General features: G+C 37.6%; 2 protein-coding genes across 4 annotated transcripts in view; one reads left to right on the top strand and one right to left on the bottom strand.

The window, feature by feature from the left end:
• LOC100618818 (zinc finger protein OZF-like) overlaps positions 1 to 8,495 on the top strand; it is a 32,199-nt gene extending 23,704 nt beyond the window's left edge. For both annotated transcript variants that reach the window (XM_056812574.1, XM_056812580.1), the window contains one exon: positions 1,216 to 8,495. In XM_056812574.1, the coding sequence (XP_056668552.1) occupies positions 1,216 to 2,585 (1,370 nt within the window). In that variant the 3' untranslated portion in view covers positions 2,586 to 8,495. The remainder of the gene's footprint in view (positions 1 to 1,215) is intronic.
• Positions 1 to 24,167, bottom strand: part of LOC100618860 (zinc finger protein 420-like) — a 134,671-nt gene that overhangs the window by 53,789 nt on the left and 56,715 nt on the right. The gene's annotated exons all lie outside the window — the stretch shown is intronic.

The following is a 24,167-nucleotide window of genomic DNA, read 5'->3' as shown; positions in this document are numbered from 1 at the left end:
CCATTGCCTAGCCCTTACCACTCTTCTGCCTTGGAGCCAATACACAGTATTGACTCCAAGACGGAAGGTAAGGGTTTTAAAAAAAATGTAGGCAGTAGGTATTAAAAGCTGAACTTAGTCACAGTAGAGAAAAGATTTAGGAAAGTTAAGACTATTGAGGGTATTTCATCACAACTTGACATGGTCAGCCAAACTAAAAATTAAATTAGTATCTCTACTAAAAGTATTATATTTTTAGAGGTTTATTTAAAATTATTAGAAATCAAGGATAAAGAAAATAAAAAAAATAAGAAAGCACATACCTAGGGTACATAGCCCATTCACAGCCACTTTACATCTTGCCTGTTAGGTAGAGAGACACGTGTGCTTACAAGTGGAAGCCAAGAGACCAAGTAGCTGGTATAGTCAGTTTAAATACAAATTGTGTTCTCACCCCAGGTGGGGATCTCAGGTGAGATTATAGGGAATTCTGGGAAGTTCCAAGGATTTCTGGGGATTGAAGTCTGGGGTTCAAATCTCCATTTTTATAGTAGAAGGATTTTATTTTAGTGAAAATAGCCATTTAAAGGAAAGTAATGGCTACTCTCAAGGAGTAGGGAATAGAACAAAATTTTTATGCCTTGGATAAATGTAAAAAAGTGCTGAATTTCTTCATCTGATCTCAGATACTGGAAGAAAAAATAAAGTTGAAAGCAATCACAAAGGGAATTACATGATGCTTACAGAGAAGCTAGATGATGCAATAATAGAAATATTTAGTCTACCCAGTGGTGTCATACCTATGAAGAGAGGATTGAATGTATTGACAATGGAAACAAGGAAAAATATTGAAAGTGAATTGTCTAGTACTATGGACAGAGCATTCCAAGCCACAAGGTTTGGTCTCAGATGCCAGGATTTCCAGTCAAGTCACTCATCCAGCTTTTCTGAGGTCATGGTCTGAGTTCAGAATGTAATAAAGCTAGCCTGTCCAAAATCCCATATTTGTTATGAAGAGCCAGTGAGATCACAAGGAGGTTCTTTTAAAAAAATTTATTTAGCTTTGATATAATAACATTTTCAAAGGATGGATTGTGCCCATTTAAGTTGGAAGACTTCTTATCTGAGAAAATAGGTTATAAAGTGGTTTATGTTCTAATAATGGAGAAAAGGTGATGAAGGTATATATGTGTATATGTCACTATATATGTATGTTTTATTGTTTGTTTCTTTTAGGAGAGAATAAACCTGAAATCAAGGTGAATCCCACAGAGGTGAGCCTTCCTGTTGAAGAAATGGACCTAAAAAGTTTCATGACTGATGGTCCTGGCAATGTTGCTTTCAGAGAATACTGTGTTGCATCTCAAAATTCATCTCATATTGAACATAAAAAAATTCAGACTGAGGAAAAATCTAATGAAAGTAATCATTGCAGAAAGACTTTTATGCAAAGGGCCAGTCTTGCTGGACAGCAGAGAATCCAATCTGGTGAGAGAGCCTATAAATGCAAGAAATGTAGAAAGACATTCAGTCGGAGCTCCTCTCTTGCTGTGCATCAGAGAATTCATACTGGTGAGAAACCTTATGAATGCAATCAATGTGGAAAAACATTCAGTCAGAAATCCCATCTTGCTTTACATCACAGAATCCACACTGGGGAGAAACCCTATGAATGCAGGCAATGTGGAAAGGCATTCAGTCGAAGATCCCATCTTGCTATACACCACAGAGTACACACTGGGGAGAAACCTTATGAATGTAAGGAATGTGGAAAGACTTTCAGACAGAGCTTTGAACTTGCTGTACATCATAGGGTTCACACTGGGGAGAAACCTTATGAATGCAAGCAATGTGGAAAGACATTCACATATAACTCCAAACTTGCTGTACATCAGAAAGTCCACACTGGAGAGAAACCTTATAAATGCAAACAATGTGGAAAGGCTTTCAGACAGAGCTTCAAACTTGCTGAACATCAGAGAATCCATACTGGGGAGAAACTTTATGAATGCAAGCAATGTGGAAAGACTTTCTGTCAGAGTTCCTCTCTTGCTGTACATCAGAGAATCCACTCTGAGGATAAACGTCACGAATGCAAGCAATGTGGAAAGGTGTTCACGCATAACTATAATCTTGCTGTTCATCAAAGAGTCCACACTGGGGAAAAACTTTATGAATGTAAGCAATGTGGTAAGACTTTCAGTCAGAGCTCCTCTCTTGCTGTACATCAGAGAATTCACACGGGGGAAAATCCTTATGAATGCAAGCAATGTGGAAACACTTTCAGACAGAGCTTTGAACTTGCTGTACATCAGAGAGTCCACACTGGGGAGAAACCTTATGAATGCAAGCAATGTGGAAAGACATTCAGTCGAGGATCCCATCTTGTTATACATCAGAGAGTCCACACTGGGGAGAAACCTTATGAATGCAAGCAATGTGGAAAGACTTTCAGGCAGAGCTCCTCTTTTGCTGTACATCAGAGAGTCCACACTGGGGAGAAACCTTATGAATGCAAACATTGTGGAAAAGCATTCACCCGTAAACACAATCTTGGTGTACATCAGAGAGTCCACACTGGCAGTAAGCCTCATGAATTCAAGTAATGTTGATAGAAATTCATGTAAAACTCTGAAGTTTCTGTACTTCAGAATCCACACCGGGGAACAAATCTTATGAATGCAAGAAATGTGGAAAGGTTTTCAGTCGAAGATCCCATCTTGGTATACATCAGAGTCCACACTGAAGACAAACCTTATGAGTGTAAGTGGTGTGGAATGACATTCAGTAGAGCTCTCATTTTGTTCATCATCAGAGAATTCACATTGTGGAATACAATGGTTATGATGAAATGATCTGGGGATCAACTTCAAAGTAAGAAACAGGAGGGTTCCAGAATTCTGTAGAAGTGACAGCACTGTTTTTCTTTCAACAGACAGTTAAGCACTTGTTTGAGTTTGTCAAATATTTTAGGGTGGACCTGGTGAACTAGCTGTTCTCTCTCCTGTGACTTTCCTTGTGATCCTTCTTAACAATTTTATGTTCCTGTGTATCTTATTGATGGTGACTGAGACATTCCTACAGAGTTGCTTGAGACACCTAAAGCCATTTGTGAGTGAGACCTTACCTTTGAGTCCTGTTCCTGTTTATCTTCCAATCTTACTATCTCTATCACCATTTAAGGGGTAATTTGGGTTATTAAAGTGTATTTCATTATAGGTACTGGGACTTTTAATTAGAGAGTTAACTGACAGTGTAGATAGCATCTCTCTGAAGCTACCAACTAAATTTGGTGGGAGGGTTATTTATATTCTTTAGATAAATCATCCCAATTCCCTTCCCTTCCCTTCCCTTCCCTTCCCTTCCCTTCCTTTCCTTTTTTCTTTTTTTATTTCCTTTTCTTTTCTTAAATAAACCCTGTTTATTTATTCAGTTTGTGCCTGAATAGGTGGATATCCAAATAGCATCTCAAAAGGTGAGATGTGCAAATCACCTCTTGGTCTGCTTCTGAGATAAAATATGGCCAGAGGTATAGTTTGTGGCCATTTTAAATGAATCTCTATGCACATTTTGCCAATCATAGTTTTAAATTTTTTATTCTTTCAACTTGGCTGGGGGTATGAAAATTAGGAGTTATCCCCAAACGTGAATTAATTTGTAATAAGACTGAATTGGCAAAATGAGTTCCTCTATCCGATTTAATATGTGCTGGGAGGACAAAATGGGAAATAATTTCTTTTAAAAAGATTTTGGCAACAATATCAGATATGGCCTGAGCAGTAGGGAATGCTTCAGTCCACCTGGTCAACTGATCGACTATGACCAACAAAAATTTATATTGTTTAGATTTTGGCATAGAGATACAATCGATTTGTACATATTTAAATGGTGTGTAAGTGAGAGGACGTCCACCAAAGGCTTTGCCATGAAAGGCATGTTGATTAAAGACTTCACAGGTAGGGTAGACTGTACATACTTTAGAGGCTATAGTAGTTTACCAGGGGCTATCCATCCTCTTTTAACAGAGTCCATGAAGCCCTGTGTGCTAAAGTGACAATTTTTATTAATAGATTGGCAAACGTGTTGATGAAAACTTCTAGGGAACAGGCGTTTTGCTTCAGATGGCACCCATACCCCATTAATCTTTTATACTTTAAGTTTTTGCTTCCATTTCCCTACTTCCTTGTCATTATAGGAAAGGGATAGATCCAAATCATCAGTAATTATTAGTGACAAAATTAATTCAGGTTCTTCCAAGACTCCTAGTTTTGTTGCCTTATCTGCTTGGTTATTTCTCCTGGAGACAGTGTCAATGCCACCTCCATGTGCAGAGCAGTGAACAATGGCTATGGCTTTGGGGAGATGGATGGCAGAAAGAAGTTCAGTAATAAGGTTTGAGATGGCAATAAATTTTCCAGCTGATGTTAAGAATCCCCTCTGGAGTATGCCAACAGTGTGACATATGCCAAATGTGAAACAGGAGCCTGTGTAAATTGTGACTCTTTTGTCCTTTGAAATGATACAGGTATGTTTCAATTCTGTGAGTTCTGCACCTTGTGAGTGTACATTTGTGGGTAAGGAAACTGACCAGAGAGTATCAAAATTGATAACTACTGCAGCTTCTGTATAGTGCACACCATCTCTCTTAAATGAAGAACCATCTGTAAATAATATTAAATCCAAATCATCCAATGGGGTGTCCAGTAAATCATTACAAGATTTATCAGCAATAGACACTAAGTATGTACAATTGTGTAAAGTTTTCCCTCAGAAGTATACCCAGATGTGATTTACCCATCTCACCATTTGATATGCTATTTGGACACCCACCTATTCAGGCACAACCATTTATCCCTGCCTATATGTCATTGTTAGGAGGGGATACAACCATTACCACATAGACAATTACAAATGAAATTAAGAGAACTCCATGACTCTGGAGCTGCCTGTTCAGGCAGGCACCATAGACTTCTTGCTTCATGATTTAAACCCCAGTGATAGCGTCCACATAAAGAATTTCAAATATACTGGGTCAACTGAACCTGATTATGATGGACCATTCCAAGTCTTATTGACTACATCAACAGACATTAAAATTGGGGAGAGGGACTCATGGATTCATTTTAGCCATATAAAATGAGTATCTTTTGTTGATAACAAATAATTGACTATATTCATTAAGTAGCCTCTATTTTTTAACCACTATAATTATGAAATATATAAAATTTTGACATTTTTTCATTATGTTTTTCTTTCTGCATGTGATGCAATATTTGATTTTTTCTCTCCTTTTTATATTTAAAGCACATATTACCAATATTGAAAGGATTTTTTAAAACTATTTTACTTTTTGCAATAGATTAAACCAATATGTCCTTTTGCCTAGCATATAGATGATTACCCAAAAAGCTTTGGAATTTCAACCTGCCACTAACTTTTATCATGAGACTTTTGCTCAATGAATATATCTGAATCAAGGAAAAAACAGACCACAAAGGAGCACATAAGTTGATCTGCAAAGTGGCACACAAGAACAAAAGGTAAAAATCCAAACCAATTCTATGGGGATTGATGACATCCTATGCATGAAGTCCAAGGACTTGATCATGTGTGAGACTTGAGGTTGTGGCTATTTAACGTGTGTTAAATGCTCAGGACTTCTTTGTACCATACTCAATATCAAGTATATAACATCAATTGTTCTGGCTCCATTATCCTTGAAATAGAAAAAAAGGGCCAAACTAGGGAATGCCATTTCCTATTTGTTTTGAGACCTAGTATTTTTTTTTCTATTTTCTTTCATGATGTGACAATTTACTGTAGTCCAGACTGCTAAATTGGGTTAGTGCGTGATTGTTGCAGTTTTATGGGACATGGATTGCTACAAGAACCTTTTGTGATTTGTGAATTTTTTTCAGAAACCTAAGGATAGGAGGTCAGGTCACCAACATTGTTTCCTCTGTAATAAAACTGTTAAAACAGTTTGCAAGAGAAATGAACAGGTATGGAGGATTTAACAGGCAACATAATTGGAACAATAACTATAATAACAACAATAATGTCTGGTGTAATAATAACTATTCAAGAAGAAATAATGGAAATGTGTGGCAAAATGCCTGTTGCCAGGGAGCTCAAGCACCAGATATGAGCACAATGCAGGACTGGGTTAAGTCTGGAGCAAGGCCTAAATGTAGTCAGGTGATTAAGGGTGATGAGAGAAAAGGGGAATGTTCCTTATGAAGGTTTCCCCAGTGTTCTTCTGAAATTAAATCCAGGGATAATGAATTGAGAGTAAATGAAAATGAGTGTAATGGTAATAAGATTAATGAAGAAATAGATGAATTGGTTGAGTCAAAGGATAATATAATTAGTGTTACTAATTTTAGGTGAAAAGAATATTGTAATGTAAATTCAGTAAAAAATTCTACTGAATGTAAAATAAGGGAAACTAGTGAAAAATGTAAACTGGATAATGATAATGAGATTGTAAATGAGAACAATGATACCAAGATGGAGAATATAAGTACAAAGGATAGTAGTGAAAAAGCTGATGATGGAATTAAAATTGGAAAATCCTTGGAATATCATGTAGTTCAAGCAGAAGTAAACTTGGATGGACAGGAAATGACTGAGCTTTGTAGTGATGTTACTGTGCTAGCACCAGTATTAGAAATATTTCAACCTCCTTTTTATTGGTACTGGAGCCAGTAAATCAGTTTTGCAAAGTCTTCCTAAGACTTATAGAGCTGTTGGTACAATGGAAGTAAAAGGAGCTACTGGAAAATCAGAAAGAGTAGCTAAATTACAAATGAAAATGATTACTTTAGGTCTTCTATCTGTGGCATTAAAAATTAGTTTTTCTGCTAGAAGTATTATATTTTTTAGACTTTTATTAAAGATTAAGAATTCAAGAAAACACAAGTAAGAAGGCACATGCCTAGGAGGGCCGAAAGGCCCATTCAATTTCACTTACATCATGAGAGGCATGTCTGCTTGGAAGTGGAAGTAGGAAGAGCAATCAGTAGGCTTTTACAGCCAGTTAAATAGAAATTTTGATCTCGCCCAGGTGAGGATCTCAGTGAGATTACAAAGCATTCTGGGAAGTGGCCAAGGACTTCTGGGGATTGAAGTCCGGGGTTCAAATCTCTATTTTTACATATCTTTGGAGTTTGCATTTCTTTTTATACCAGACTGTCCCATGAATCTTCTAAGTAGTGATTTATTATGTAAATTACAGGCAACAATCTCATTACATCTCCCAGAAGAATCTCTGAAAGCTTTTTCATTGCTGTTCTTAGATTCAGTCAATACAGAGGATGACTTGGATTCCTTCTATCCTATACCTGAGGATATCTCTGAAGATTTATGGTCAAAGTCTTCCACAGACGTAGGTTTATTGAAATCAACTACTCCAGTAAGGATGAGGACTAAGCAAGGACTAGTTCCTTGTGTACCTCGATATCCCTTAAGTGAAGAAGCAATAGAGGGTATTGTAAACCTCAAATTTCCTTAGACTTATAAATGTTGGAAATTTCACCATTGGGATATTTCATACTTGGAAAATTTCTTACTGATAGTCTATTGGAATGGGAACCCCATTGGCATGGGAGGTTCCTTCTCTTCCCTTCTTAAGATTACTTTAGGACAGAAACCTTTTGCTGAACAATGGAAAGGACTTTGACCTATGCTTAAGCATAGAACAGGAATTTCTTTGAATCATGATTGATTTTAGAATTGATACAATGGAGATACTTGGAATCAATCTCCAACCTATTGAGTCCTAACAGGATTGAGTAAGGGCTGCAGCCTAGATCAAAATTTAATTATTCCAATCTCTACCCTACTCAGGTTAACAGGATTTAGAAAGGGCTGTAGCAAAGGAGCAAAGATTTAATCATTTGAAAATATGACCTTCAACAGACATGTGCAAAGCCTCTGGGTGGTCCTGGGTTAAGCTAGAGCCTCCATTGGCACAGGGAAATTGATGGACAGGTGATTGGTAGATGTGAGGACTGAGGGGAGGCAACTTGGAGGGTTTCCTTAAAGATAGGGGGTCTGAAGACTCGAGAGGTGGTTATTGAGGTTTTGGTCGGAGTGGTGGCAGTGGACTCTGAGAAGCTGGCTCTGGAGGAAGCTGAAGGTGGGGGCCTCTGAGACTGTTTCTCCATTTTGGTCACGTGAGTAATAAGGACTGATCTCTTTTCTTTGCCCCAGCTATCTAAGGGCTTGGGCCTTTTGGCCCAGCCTAAACAGAAGGGGTATTTAAGCCCTATTTCCTTCTCTCCCTTTTCTCTTTCTCTATCTCTAATTACTTCCTCCTATTGTAATTAAACTCCATAAAAGATTGACGGCTGACTTAAGTTTTCATTTAGGAATTACATAGCTGATTCCTTGGCGACCTTAAATTAATATATATCAGTCTTTTAAAGTGATTCCCTTGTAACATTGTGGCTGACCACACGGGAGTCTAAAGAATCCTCTCAATAAAACTTTTGAAATTCCTTGCCTTTTTACTATACCGTCTCACCACTTAGTCCTTTTATTTTAATCAAAAACTTGGCTTAAAGACACAGCTGCTAGAACACGTGAGTATAAAAAACTTTTTCTCTTTTCTCCTTAAGTTAAATTGGAATCAGCAGTTTTTTCTTTTTCTTCCCTTTAATCTTAAGGGACAGCTGGGTAGCTCAGCGGATTGAGAGCCAGGCCTAGAGACAGAAGGTCCTGGGTTCAAATCGGACCTCAGATACTTCCCAGCTGTGTGACTCTGATAGACAGAAAACAGCTGTTTTAAATCTCAGCAACAGGACTCTAAAGTCCTGGCTGGAAGAACTGTTTCTAAATATCCTTTCCCTTAAGGAACAACTTCCTGCATTAGAAAAAAAAAAAAACCCTGTGGAAAGTTTGTTGCTTTGCCCTGCTCCCCACGTGTTTTGTGAAATTACAAAATATATATATAAAAATGAGTACTACATTCTTTGACAATTATATGGCAGCTGAAGAAGTAGGGGCATTGAGGAATAAAGGATACCTCCAAATTTTTATATTAATAGGTACTGTCATTTTTGTACTCCTCAATACTATATTTAGAGATGAAAAAATAAAAAAATTGAGGATAAAATAAAACAAAATGAGGATAAAATAAAACAAAATGAGGATAAAATAAAACAAAATGAGGATAAAATAGAAAATACTGAGGATAAAATAGAAAAAATGAGGATAAAATAGAAAATATTGAGGATAAAATAGAAAAAATTGAGGATACAATAGAAAAAATTGAGGATAAAATAGGAAATATTGAGAATAAAATAGAAAAACTTGAGGATAAAATAGGAAATATTGAGAATAAAATAGGAAATATTGAGGATAAAATGGGAAATATGGAAGATAAAATAGGAAAAATTGAGGATAAAATGCAAGCCCAATTAGAAGATCTAAAAAGTTTCTTACAGGATCAATTGGCAAACAACCACTCTACCAGAAACAGACCTGTTTCTGAACCTTTGAATGAGGAAATTTCCTTCCCTGAAATAGAGATGGAAAACACCTTCCCTATAGCCCAGTTAACAGACTGCTTCTCTCGTGTAGTGCAAATCTTGTCTGAATTTAATCCCCAAAACCCTTCCCCTGCAATCCCAGCTTCTCATGTTCCTTCTCCTACAGAAAACCAAATTCCAATGCAAGGGAGATCTTGTCCTCCTAGAGAAACCTGTCCTTGTCAAACTGACCCACAGGTGCAAAATTCAACTAGAGGCCTGTTTCCTCTAAGAGAAGTACCTGAAATAGGACGGAATGGGGATGTGGTGACTTTAAGACATAGGATACCATTTACTCCCCAAGAAATAAATGAATTTACACGAAATATTCCCACATATGAACAAGATCCTTTTCTAGTAACAAAAAAGATGGGAGACATATTTTTTCAGTATAATCCGTCTTACAAGGACGTTGAGAGCTTACTACAGGCTTTTTTAAGTGAACGTGAAAAAAATAAAATAATTGCTCATATCAACAAAACCCGGGGGCATAATGCAGCACATTGGCCATCTCAGGATCCCGAATGGGACTATAACAATCCTGAGGATTATCTACAACTATACCGTTGTAGAGAGGCCATCCTCATGGCCATGAAGGAATGTGTAGACAGTACAGATAAGTGGATGGAACTGGAAAAAATTAAGCAAAAGGAAGACGAAACACCCTCCAGATTTATGGACAGAATTATCGAGTTTGGGGACAGATACTTAGATTGGGACTTAACTAAAGAGAATAGTTTAAGACAAGTTAGAAGAATCTTTGTAAACAATTCTTGCAAAGTAATTAAAAATTATTTTAAAACACAATGCCCAAGATGGTCAGGTATGGACCTTGAAGAATTGCGAAAAACAGCTATATATGTTTTAAAGGGAAACAAGGAAAAGGAGGAAGAAAATAATGATGACATGGAGGAAATGAAGAAAAAAATGAGATGTGTAATTAGATAGGATAACTAAATTAGAAAGTGGGCATGATAATGAACCAACGACAATTGCCCCTCTCCAGAAATCCAATTATCAATCCATTACTTGCCACTTCTGTGAGAAGAAGGGCCACAAAATGATGGAATGTAGAACCTTTCTTAAGATGTTTGGAAGGAATACACAGTTTAATAATAGTTTTAGAAATAATAACTATAGAAATTATGATAATGGTTATAGAAACCAGAATTCTAGAAATTATAATAATGACTATGGAAATAACTATAATGAATATAGAAATAAGAACTTTAGAAACCAGAATTATAGAAATAGGAATTGGGAAATTAATGACAATGCTCAAATTGAATAAAATTTTAATGATAATACTCAACAATATATGAGAAATGGCGCTCATCCAAAAATTACTCGAGGTACTAATGACCCTCAGAGAGGTGCCCTTCAGGGGGGTGCCCAAGGAATATCCCAAACACAATGATGATGCCCGGGGGGGGGGGCCGGGGCACAGGAATCAGAGGATACAACCTTTGATTTCCCAGACCCTGATGTCCTACTACCCATTGTCCCTATCCACTGCCCTCCCCATACTAATGAACCCCATGTTACCTTAAAGGTGGGTAACACCTATTATGATTGTCTATTAGACACCGGAGCTTCCTGGTCTGTATTAAAGAGAACACCTGATTTACAGTGTTATTCTATTGGCTCAGAGAATGTAATGGGAGTATCAGGAATAACCCAAAGAGTTAAAAGACTTCCTCCTAGAATGGTGTCTGTAGGACCCCTAGAGGTACAACACTCCTTCCTTTTGATGCCTGACTCCCCTTTAAATTTGCTGGGGAGGGACCTTCTATGCAAACTCAGAGCCACAATAACCTGCTCCCCAGATGGCTCATTATCATTAGAAGTACCAGAGGAATCTTTAAATTTACTCCCTGTACTTCTCTCGGAAAACCAGGAGGCAAAAGAATCTTCCATTTTTGAAATACCTAAAGATATACCGGAGTCTCTTTGGGCCACATCTTCTTCTGATGTAGGCTTACTTAAATCTGCTGTTCCTGTGCAGATAAAAACTAAATCTAGCCCACCTCCTTCTATCCCTCAGTATCCCCTCTCAAAGGAGGCAATCGAGGGTATTACACCAGTTATTAACTCATTAATAGAACAGGGAATAATAATCCCTTGCAAATCTGAATACAACACGCCCATCCTGCCAATTAAAAAACCAAAAAAAGGGCCCGATGGCAAGCACATCTATAGATTTGTACAGGATCTAAGGGCAGTGAATAATCACGTTATAAAGAGACACTCCGTAGTTTCTAACATACATACTATTATTTCATCTATTCCTAGCACAGCTACATACTTTACAGTAGTAGACTTGTGTTCAGCTTTCTTTTCCATACCAATACATGAAAACTCCAGGCATATTTTTGCTTTCACCTGGAAGGGCTCACAATATACCTGGTGTCGGCTGCCACAGGGTTATGTCGAAAGTCCGAGCTTATTTGAGCAAATTTTGAGCCAAGACACAGACAATATAACATTTAAAAATAGCAAATTAATCAAATATGTAGATGATCTACTCTTGGCTTCAACAGATGCAGAAACATGTCAAGAAGATAGCAAACACCTTCTTTTGGAATTGCAAAAAAGAGGACATAAAATCTCTAAGGATAAAGTTCAATGGTGTCTCCAAAAAGTAGAATATTTGGGATTCATCTTGACTGCGGGTGCTCGTTATATTTCTCCAAAACAAATTGAGAACATTCAAAAATTGAGTGCTCCTACCACTAAGAAACAGCTGAGAGCAATTTTAGGAGCAACAGGGTTTTGTAGACAATGGATTCCTTGCTATGGGGAAATCACTAAACCCCTTATAGCATTAACAAAGGATTCGGTTCCTGAACCCCTCAAATTAGAGCCTGAACACTTGTCAGCTCTATCAGATCTGAAAAAGGCTATCATGTCTGCCCCTGCTCTAGGCATCCCAGATTACAACAAGCCATTTACTTTATATGTGCATGAGCGAAGAGGAGTAGCCTCTGGTGTGTTAACTCAGACTTTGGGACCTTCTCAGCGCCCAATTGCTTATTATTCTGCCCAACTTCAAAATTTGCTTCAAAATTTGCTGTCAGGAATGCTCCAGTGTATGTAATTAATTTGTCAACTATTGAATCTGATGATCTAGAAAAAGCTATGTAGACTAAGAAATTCAAAAGTGGAAGGAGTGGTGGGGAAGATCTGTGCTGAAACTCATCTAAAATGGTGAGATATACTTCCCATAGCTTTGTTTTACCTGTGGAGTAGAACAATAGCAGATTAACATGTATCATTTTATGAAATGCTCCTTGGACATGCTCCACTACAGGAAAAGACTTGTAAGACAGTATATACATCTCTCTTAGGACTAGATTGTCAACTTGCTTCTTACTTAACTGCTTTACAACAACAACTCAAAGAATTACGTTATGGGAGTATTGAACCAAGCTGGTCCACTGGATTATTCTCTCCTTAATTTCAAACCAGAAGATATGGTATATGTTAAACATTTTGCTAAAACATCAGCAACATAATAGAGTTGGGTAGGTCCTTACACAATTGTGTTAGTTTCTCCATCTTCAGTAATAGTTTTGGGTAGAGATTCATGGTATCATTTTTCACATATAAAATTAGAATATGATATAAATAATGAAAATGTACAAATTATTGAGCAAGAAGAAATTGAAGAAGAATAACTAGTAGAGAGTGAGAATCATCAGTCAAATTGAGTCTGCAGTCAGAAAGATCAGTAAGGAGAAGATCATTCCAGTGGAAGAGGACAATGCAGATGAAGAAGAGATTACAGGAAATTAATGGACATTGTTAAAAGACTGAAACCTTATAAATTTAAAGACTTTAAGAAATTTGCAATGAAAATGATCCCAGGATTAATAGACTAATGAATTAAAAGATTTTGGGTAATGTATTCTAACACAAAACAACATTACACATATTTACAAACATTTATAAATATATTTACTACCATGGAGTTGGAGAAGAAAAATTCTTCAAGCAAAATGAAATGAGAAGAGAAAGAAAATATGAAGTAGTGGTACGTATATTACATGCAACAGTAACATAACACTAACATAACAGTAACACTAGCAAAGCAATATAACATACCAAAAATAACAATATAACAAAACAAACAAAAATACATAAACATGGTTGTTAGGTTGATTTGCTATGTGAAAGAGTGAAACAATGTATATCTAAGGTACTAACAATGTTTAATAGTTATAAAGTAGTTACTAACAAAAATTAGGTAGATCCTTAGTTCAGTATAGAAATATAAGTAGACAGGAGAATTTTATTAAGATAGGGCTTTAGTTAGATAAAGATTAAAATTTCAGATAAATCAGATGAGATAAGATACTGACTTACATTACAACATACATAACAACATACATTACATAATACAAATAGCATATAACATCAGATGTCACAAAATTGTAAATACATATGTAAATAGCACGTACAATATTCAGAAACGGAAAATTAACTGTATGCATACGTAACACATATGTACCATATATGCAAATATGAAGTGCATATATGTGTATGTATAACATACATGCAAGTATTCTATGTATGTACTATATGTATATGTGTAAATTTTATGTACATAGATCACTTATGTGTAATTTTATCTATTGTTATATGTAGTTTGCCTAAGTGAGTTTAATGTTTTGGTTTAATTTCTGTGTAAAACTTATGCAGTGTTGTGTTTATTGTAATTAAAATTTTTTCTCTAAGTTTGATGTTTATGTATTACGATAGTAAAATGTTTTGTATTAGTAGATAAGAGTAGTATCTATGAGTTTAATGTTTGCATGGAAGTTGTGTTTATCTTTTGCTTTTGGTGTTATTTTCTTGTTGTGCTTTTGAATATGTTTGAAATTTGTACTTGTTCATTATTTAATCCCTTTTTCCATTCCTTGATAAAATCCTTAGAATAGGATTTTATCTAATTGTATCAGATAGATAAATTAAGATAGTTGAGTATAGGCTATTTGTTATTTGGAGTATATAAATATATATATATATATATATACATATATATATATTAGTTTTTAAAACATTATTTTATTTGGTCATTTTCATACATTATTCATTGGAAACAGATCATTTTCTTCCCCCCCCCCCCCCCCTCCTCTAGCAGATGCGCGATTCATCTGGGTATCACGTGTGTCCTTGCTCGGAACCCATTTCTTTGTTGTTGGTATTTGCATTAGGGTGCTCATTTAGCATCTCTCCTCGATCTTGTCCCCTCAACCTCTGTAGTCAAGCAGTTGCTTTTCCTTGGTGTTTTTACTCCCTCAGTTTGTCCTCTGCTTGAGGATAGTTTTTTTTTTCTTTTTTCTCGTAGACCCCTGCAGATTGTTCAGGGACATTGTAAAGCCATTAATGGAGAAGTCCATTACGTTCTCTTGTACCAGAGTGTGTCAGTCCCTGTGTACAATGTTCTCCTGGTTCTGCTCCTCTCACTCTGCATCAATTCCTGGAGGTTGTTTCAGTCTCCATGGAATTCCTCCACTTTATTATTCCTTTTAGCACAATAGTATTCCATCACCAACATATACCATAATTTGTTCAGCCATTCCCCGATGGACACCCTCTCATTTTCCAATTTTTGATCACCACAAAGAGCGCAGCTATGAATATTCTTGTACAAGTCTTTTTCCTTATTGTCTCTTTGGGGTACAAACCCAGCAGTGCTATGGCTGGATCAAAGGGCAGATAGTCTTTTATCGCCCTTTGGAAATAGTTCCAAATTGCCCTCCAGAATGGTTGGATCAATTCACAACTCCACCAGCAATGCATTAATGTCCCTACTTTGCCACATCCCCTCCAGCATTCATTACTTTCCTTTGCTATCATGTTGAACAATCTGCTAGTTGTTAGGTGATGCCTCAGAGTTGTTTTGATTTGCAGCTCTCTGATTATAAGAGATTTAGAACACTTTTTCATGTGCTTATTAATAGTTTTAATTTCTTTAACTGAAAACTGCCTATTCATGTCCCTTGCCCATTTTTCAGTTGGAGAATGGCTTGATTTTTTGTACAACTGGTTTAGCTCTTTATAAATTTGAGTAATTAGACCTTTGTCAGAGGTTTTTGTTATGAAGATTGTTTCCCAATTTGTTACTTTCCTTCTAATTTTAGTTACATTGGTTTTGTTTGTACAAAACCTTTTTAATTTGATGTAGTCAAAATTATTTATTTTGCCTTTTGTGACTCTTTCTAAGTCTTTCTTGGTTTTGAAATCTTTCCCTTCCCAAAGGTCTGACATGTATACTATTCTGTGTTCACCTAATTTACTTATAGTTTCCTTCTTTATATTCAAGTCATTCACCCATTTGGAGTTTATCTTGGTGTAGGGTGTGAGGTGTTGATCCAAAACTAATCTCTCCCACACTGTCTTCCAATTTTCCCAGTAGTTTTTATCAAATACTGGATTTTTGTCCCCAAAACTGGGGTCTTTGGGTTTGTCATAGACTGTCTTGCTGAGGTCATTTACTCCAAGTCTATTCCACTGATCCACTGATCCTCCTTTCTGTCTCTTAGCCAGTACCAAATTGTTTTGATGACCACTGCTTTGTAATATAGTTTGAGATCTGGGACTGCAAGGCCACCTTCCTTTGTATTTTTTTTTTCATTATTTCCCTGGATTTTCATAAGGCTACTGATTGCATATAATCAGGCTAGATATATAACAGCTGATAAAATTACTTGGAAAACAACACAGCCTGTATGGAAAGATCAGTGCCATTAACAAAGGAGAAATTACAGGCAGCTACTGAACTTGTTCAACAACAATTACAATTAGGTCATGTGGAGCCATCCACATCCCCCTGGGACACCCCCATTTCTGTTATAAAGAAAAAATCGGGAAAATGGAGGTGTTTACAAGATTAAAGAGTAGTCAGTGCAGTCATGGAAGACATGGCCTCCTTACATCCAGCTCTTCAAGCAATTTCAGCCATTCCAAAAGATTTTTACATCATAATCATTGATTTTATTTATTTCTTTATTTTTAAACCCTTACCTTCCATCTTGGAACCAATATTGTGTACTAGTTCCAAGGCAGAAGAGTGGTGAGGGCTAGGCAATGGGGGTCAAGTGACTTTCCCAGGGTCACACAGCTGAGAAGTGTATGAGGCTAGATTTGAAACTAGGACATCTCATCTCTAGACCTGGCTCTCAATCTTCCGAGCTACCCAGCTGCCCCCATTATCATTGATTTTAAAGATTGTTTTTTCAATATCCCTTACATCTGGATGGTGGCACACATTTTGCTTTTGGTCTGCCTTCAGAAAATTTAAAGAAACCAGTGAAAATCTGCCCCAGGGAATGGCAAATATCCTCACCTTTTGTCAGAAATATTTAGAGCAGGCAATAGTCCCAATTAGAGACAAATATCCCACAGCATATTTGATACATCACATGGATGATTTGCTTTTGGCACACCTGCAAAAACTGGTTTTGCAAGAAATCTATTAAGAGCTTTTACAAATTCTTGGAAAATTTTCATTTAGTCATAGCCTCAGAAAAGGCACAGGTGGCAGATCCTTATGAATACCTAGGATACATAATTGAAAGATCAAAAGTGACAGCCCAGCAAGTTGCCATTAGAACTGGACATTTAAAACCTCTTAATGACTTTCCAAAATTATCAGGGGACCTTAATTGACTTAGGTCATTATTCAACCTTACTACAGATTAGCTAAAACCTCTATTTGATATATTAAAGGGAGATTCTTGACCAAATTCCCCAAGGCATAGAACACCTCAAGCTCAAGAGTCTTTAAAAGTAATTAATCAAGCTCTCACTAGTGTTCAAATATAGAGAATAGATATTTGCCTCCCTGTTACACTTTTAATTTTGACAACACAGTACACCACCAAGGCAGTAATCTACCAGAACCATTGACCACTTGAGTGACTACATCTTCCATCAACCGCTAATCAATCCATTTCCCTATGCTATCAATCAGTGGCAAAGTTAATAGCACAGGAAAGAAAGAGAGCCATACAGTTGTTTGCAATAGAGCCATAGGTTGTAGGAACACCATTCAATACGTAACAAATAACAACCCGGTAGCTGAGCTATAGAAGAGGTTTTTTCCATCTGTATTTTGGGGGAAGGAATTTCCTCATTTAGAGTTTAAGAAGCAGGTTTGTATGGGTCAGACATGTTTTGGGTGGGGTCAGTACTTTCCATTTGACCCTTTGAGAAGTATTTATCCAATTGGTTTTGTATGTGTAGCAGTCCAGCCCATAGGTATTATGGAGAGACAAGGATTGTGAGTGAGCACATGGCCACCCTGTGCATGGCAATGAGCTCTATTCCCAGCGTGGCTGAAGTTTAGGCACGAAACCTTGCTTTCCTTTGTCTCACCCGAGGATAATAACCCCACCTTCACCTTGTCATAAGTTGCATTATCCAATGGCAATAGGCCAGGTAACTCATCCATATGCATTGAGGTATCATGTAACTGATCAATATGTATTGAGCTCATTTGTATATCAAAGAGAATATAAGGGACGTGACACAGCCAGCCCGCCCACTGGAAGGACACCGACAGGTTTGCAATGGAGCAACTTCTCCCCTTTCCCTCTCCTCTCTATCTTTCTCCTATTTCTCTCTCTTTTCTAATGCTAATACCTAGCATTATCTACCACCTTTAGTTTCTGATCTCCTTTCCATCTGAGCTAGCATTATCCTCTGACCAGTGCAGTGTTAAATTGAGATCATTGGATGGGAATAGCCTGAATTAATAACCACCAGTGGTCGGAGCAGGCTGTGGCTTCCGAAAATCAATAATTGATTACTGACTCGATTATTTACATCTCTAAAGTTGGCTCGTTCACGCCCTTCGCGGGCTCTAAAACTTCTATCCTGTTTCTATCTTCTCTCCTTGCAACCTCTCGCGGGCCGGGAGGTTGTAGTATGTTTTCCTGAATTTTAGCTTCAAAAATTTTCAAGGTAGCATTTCTCATCACAATATTTAGGAGTATAAAAATGAAATGACCTAAGAACATAAGAAATGGGAGGCATTCTGAAATCTTTAATGTCCCTAATTTTTCAAACACTATGAAAATTTCGTAGAATGTAGTATTCATTTACATACATATATTTATTTATAATTTTGGTTTCAGACTGTAGATGTCGCTACTGGCTAGGGGTTAAAGTTAGGGAGTGAAAACAAAAAAATCTATGTGTAGTACTTTTTAAGAGCCTTTTAATCCATTCAAGTCCTCTAGGCCAAAAAGAGACAGAAAACAAAGCCTTTTGCCTGAGGCTATGGCTGAGTTGTTGTTTGATTTGGGAGGGGTCACAAGCCTCCTATCCTTCCCCTTCAGGGTCAAACTGTTTCTCTCTTTGAGCAAAACCTCTGCTTTTCCTACCTAGCCTCACCAGGTTTTTCACTTTTCACTTAATTTTTAAAAACTAGAGAAAAGTGGGGGGTTTGGAAAAAAAGAAAAGAAAAAAGGAAAGTAGACCTCCAGGAACAGGACTTTCTCTGTCTTTCTCAGCTTGTTAAGAGTAATCTAGACAGCTAGTATTGTCAGTGAGGGTTGGCTAATTGGGTGATTCTTCCCTAAGGGAGATTCAGAAACAGCTTCCCTGGCAGGGCTCTGCCACTTAATGTTAAAAAATGGCTGTGTTCATTTCAAATAAAGGAGAAAAGAGAAAAAAGGTTTATACTCACCTGATCTCACAGCTGTGTTTTGAACTGCTGAATTAGATGCTTAAAAGGCTGATTTGGGGAGGTAATAAAGAGAGAAAGAGGAAAGAAAGTTTCCCAGAGATTTGAGGGTACTTGTCACAACCTTTGTGGATTAACCAGACTGTAAAGGGGTTGTTTACTGAATATATTATACTAGTGGTCACCTGGGATTAAAATTCAATCCCAATAAAATACTCAAGTCAGTTTGGGATTTTTATGGTGATTTAATTACAATAGAGGGAAGAAAGAAGAAGAGAGAGAGAGAGAAAAGAGAATTGGACTGCTCTGGCAAGCCAGATAGGAGTTGGAGGTCAAGGAAAGGAGGAAAGGAGAAATCAGTCACCTCACCAAGGTCTTTCAGGGAAGATGCCTCACCTAACCCACACCACAGAGCTTCTCCAAGTCACCTCTCCTGCAAGCAGCAAACACTAGAACCTGACAAGAGCTGCAAGCATGCCAAAATGCTGCGCAGTGCTCTCCACGCTGCCAACAGAGCCCAATATTGTGAGCAAGCTCAATGTCTCTGAGTGAGAGTGAGAGAGAACCCATGAGAGGAAGTGATGAGAAATTATATAGACCATTATTTACATCACTTCCTGCATCTCACATGTACCAATGGTAGCTTAAGAGAGACTTAGGACAGCTCATGGGGTCTGTCAATTGTTTTCTTATTTGTCACTTGCTAGCACATGCCAATCATAGGCCATCCTCCTCAGCAATTAATCCTTAAGCAGGGGTGTATACATTCCTGGTTGCTATAATTCTAAGACTAAACAAAAAAGGAGAAAATCTAAAAAATAGAGAAAATCTAAAATTCACACTACTTTAATCCTTTCAATTTATTTATCTTCTCTAATTGCTACTGCTAGCATTTCTAGCATAATATTGAATAAAAGAGGTGATGATGGGCACCTTGCTTTACTCCTGAGCTTGCTGGGAAGGCTTCTAACTTGTTGTCATTGCAAATGATACTTGCTGATGGTTTTAAATATATGCTGTTTATTATTTTGAGGAAAAGCTCTTCTATTCCTATACTTTCTAGTGTTTTCAGTAGGAATGAGTGTTGTATTTTGTCAAAGACTTTTTCTGCATCTTTTGATATAATCATGTGATTTCTGTTGGTTTGATTATTGATATGGTCAATTATATGGATGGTTTTTCTAACATTAAACCATCCTTGCATTCGTGAATTTCAAAACTATTCCACCCTAATCAGACTATTCTTTAGAAGATATGATTTAGCTATTTCCTGATCAGTAACAATGGATATACTTGGAATAACAGAATCCATTCTTAGAAACTATACATTCTTCACCCTACTCAGTTTAACAAAATTTTGAAGGTCTGCATCAAATTCAAGATTTAATTATCTGAGGAGTTGGCCTTCAACAGACATGTGCAAAAAAAAGGACAGACCTCTGGGTTGTCCTTAGTCAAGCTAAGTCCTCATTGGTACAGATGAGATGCAGAAAAATGATGTAAAAGCATCCATATAAGGCACGGCTCTTCCTGGCCCCTCCTCTTTCCCTGGAGAGATGACTCTGGCTGGCAGCCTGCTAGGTGTTCCGACATCTTGGAGTGTTGGGTGGTGAGTTTTGCCCTTGAGCTGATTCAGGTTCAGGCATTTTAGCTAAGACTCTTTGGAGGTCAGGCTGATTCTTTCCTCCTTCACACTCAAAACCTTGCTTTCTAGATCTCCTATCTTCCTGCCCAGTACTAGCCCCTTCCTTCCTCCTTCTTCTTAAAATCTTCTCTACTATATCAATTAAATCACCATAAAAATTGGCAGCTGACTTGGGTATTTTATTATTTGGGATTTCCCTTGGCAACCACTTAAATTTAGATTTTTTTCCATCTCAACCGTAATTTCACCCTTTACACATTGCTGGTATAAATCCCACCTGATCATAGTGGATAATCCTCATGATCACTTCTTGGAGTCTTTTTGATAATATTTTACTTAAGATTTTTGCATCTATGTTCATTAAGGAGATTGATCTGTAGTTTTCATTCTTGGTTTTTGGTGTGCCTGGCTTTGGAATCAGTATCAGATTTGTGTCATAAAAGGAATTTGGTAAATCTCCTTTCTAAGAAAAAATCTCCAGGGCCAGATGGATTCACAGGTGAATTCTGTCAAATATTTAATGGACAACAAATCCCAATATTATACAAATTATTTGATAAAATAAGCAAAGAAGGCATTTTACCCTTTCTACTTTTTACTACTTGTCTGAGTCTCATTAAAATGGTTGCTGCCACCTTCTGAATCCTAATCCTGATCTTTCCTTCTGAGTACCCAAGGAATGAGGCAGGTCTGACCCCATTTCAGAAATTATGACTTCACAGTGGCCTGTGATGGAGGCAGTATCACCAAATCTCTAAACATGAGCTGGGGGTAGGCATATAGGACACCTGAGCTGGTATAGGGATGTGTGAGGGGAAAATGTGACTCAGTGGTAAATTGGGGATGGTGCCTTGTGGCTTTTGAGATGTGAATGTGAGTGTGGATAGCTGGTAGCTAGTTCTCATACAGAGCCATATTCCAGATTGCCTCAGAAGAATGAGGCTCAAAGGAAAGGAGAGTCAGCACCTTCAAGGGTTCCTGGCCCAGATTTACCAGGGACCTGCACCTGAAGAGTTGGTTTCCAAAAGGCAGTGATCTCAGCTCCTAAGGGTCTTGCTTACATCCAGCCCACTCTGGGTGGATCTTCCTATACGTAATAGCCCCACGCTGTCCAGCCTCTGAAGTCCCAGGATGGGCCATTTCCTCCAATAAAAGGACCTTCAGACTCTGAAATCTGACATTTCTCACTAGTTAAAGCTGGTTAAATATCAACTACAAAACCTATAGTTTCAGAATTAGTCAAACATGAATTGCAGATAGTTGTTACCAACTCTGTGTATGGGATCTATAACATTCTGTACTGGGCATCAGTTTTGGGCCTAATTGGCTTCATGAAATACTCATATTGTTCTTAGAACTGTAACATCATTAACTACATATAGCAGTCCTCCAGTATACCATATTCCCCATTCCATGTTCTCATTCCAGAAGGACAGAGAGACCTCTCCCACATTGACCAATGATGATTAGGTGAACAAAGAGGAACAAGGAGCCTGTACACTGGGGACTCTGGATTTCCAGAGGAATCCCCCAAATTTACACATGCTCCTTATTCCCTATGACATCATACCCTAAAACACACCTGCACCTGAATTTTGTCATTCCCCCCCCTTCCAGGGTTTTCAGGAAAGGTGAAGATTTCTCTGGAATGGGAGATGACAAGTTCCCTAGCCTTAATAAATATGCAAACCCTAATCCACGTATCTGGGAAGATGCTATTCTACAGTTGTGACTACTACTCCATACATCAAGCTGCCACTGTACAACAGACCTGCTACACTATACAATCAGTGGCTAAGAGACTATTCTACTAGCCCCTGGACATGTAAATCAGCCTTGAGGCTACCTGATTAGCCTCCTGACTCTTCTACTAATTATACAACCATAAACTACTTCTTCAAATAAAATTATTTTCTTACAAATTGAGTGGAATTTGAGTCTCCCATTCTTGGTTTGAGGTTCTTCTACAAACTTGGGTGTTTCTCCCACAAGAACTCCTCTCTACTGCCTCTGACCCAGTGATACTGGTCTCCTGGATGATTCTGGTCAAGACCCACCATGTTGTAACTCTACCTTTCCCCTAGTTGTCTCCACTACTTGGAATATGTCCTCTATGCTCAGCTTGACCTCTTGGATTCAGTCTTATCAGATAGTATCTCACTTTCTGAGAAATGTTTTGTCCCTCTTAGAGGTTTCCTTCTGAGAGTCCTAGATCCAGTTGTTGAACTTCTATGCCAATGTGAAAAGACTTGAACCTAGTGTGAGACTCGAGGTTGCAGTGCTTGACATGTTAAGATGCAGGACTCATTGTACCACACTCCTTGTGAAATATTCTCAGTCAAGAACCTCCGTTTGGCTGTCATCCTAGCTCCCTCTATCCCTGACAGTGAAGGTAAAATCAGACCAGGGATTGATTTTTTCCCATTTGCTGCTGAAACCTAGTCCCTTCTCTCTTATAGTTTGTCAATTTTCTGTAGTCTTGGCTCCTGATGAGTAAAGTGCTATATCACTGCAATTGTCCTACACGCTTGTGGCAACTAAACCACTTTAATTGGGCCTTGCTAATGATTCAAGGATCTGTTACAGATTTTTTTTTTTTACTCAGGATTTCATGTACATAAGATTCTTATTTTTTATTATTTTTGTACTTCTTTTTTTTATCCCAAATTTAATTTTTGCTCTTTTATTCGGAATTTTTGAGTGTTTTTTTTTCTTTTGACAATTGTTTCATATATTCCACAAAGCAGCCATGTATCCTGGGGTTATTCTGGTGTTTGTCAACACCATCCTTGGTGGTGGTGGGGGTGTTGTGTAATTATCCAAAATTTAAAATCTTTTGGAGAAATTTCAGGAAAAGAAACTTGCCAACATTCCGAATCAAGAAAGGTGCTGTAAAGATGCCTGAAGAAGCCATACACTGCATCAAAAGATCCAGAAGGAACTTTGGGATATAATGAACTGAACTGAAGTGGACTGAACATACTTATTCTGAATGTAAACTCATGCCAAAGGGGACTGCCCCCAATTGACATTTTGTCAATGCATCTATCAATCATTTTGCTTCTTCCTCTCATATTTCGCTTTTATCTCTAACTATTGCAACTTCCTCTTAGAAAGTGCAATATTTTATGTGCCTTTAGCTAGAAGATCTTTAGAGATATGAGAGTTATGTTTAAATGATCCATTGGGTTGACTGGTCTCCCAAAGGATCATAGTGGAGATTGTAGAGAGGGAAGTTCATTCCATCCCCCTCCTGGAGGGCCAACTGGTTGATCCATATTTTCCACATACCAGAGGAACATCCATGAATGTCCTA

The sequence above is a fragment of the Monodelphis domestica genome, chromosome 1 (assembly GCF_027887165.1).
Source record: "Monodelphis domestica isolate mMonDom1 chromosome 1, mMonDom1.pri, whole genome shotgun sequence".
Lineage (NCBI taxonomy): Eukaryota > Metazoa > Chordata > Mammalia > Didelphimorphia > Didelphidae > Monodelphis > Monodelphis domestica.
Note: the sequence above shows the minus strand (reverse complement) of the source record. Positions and strands in the feature narration are given on the sequence as shown.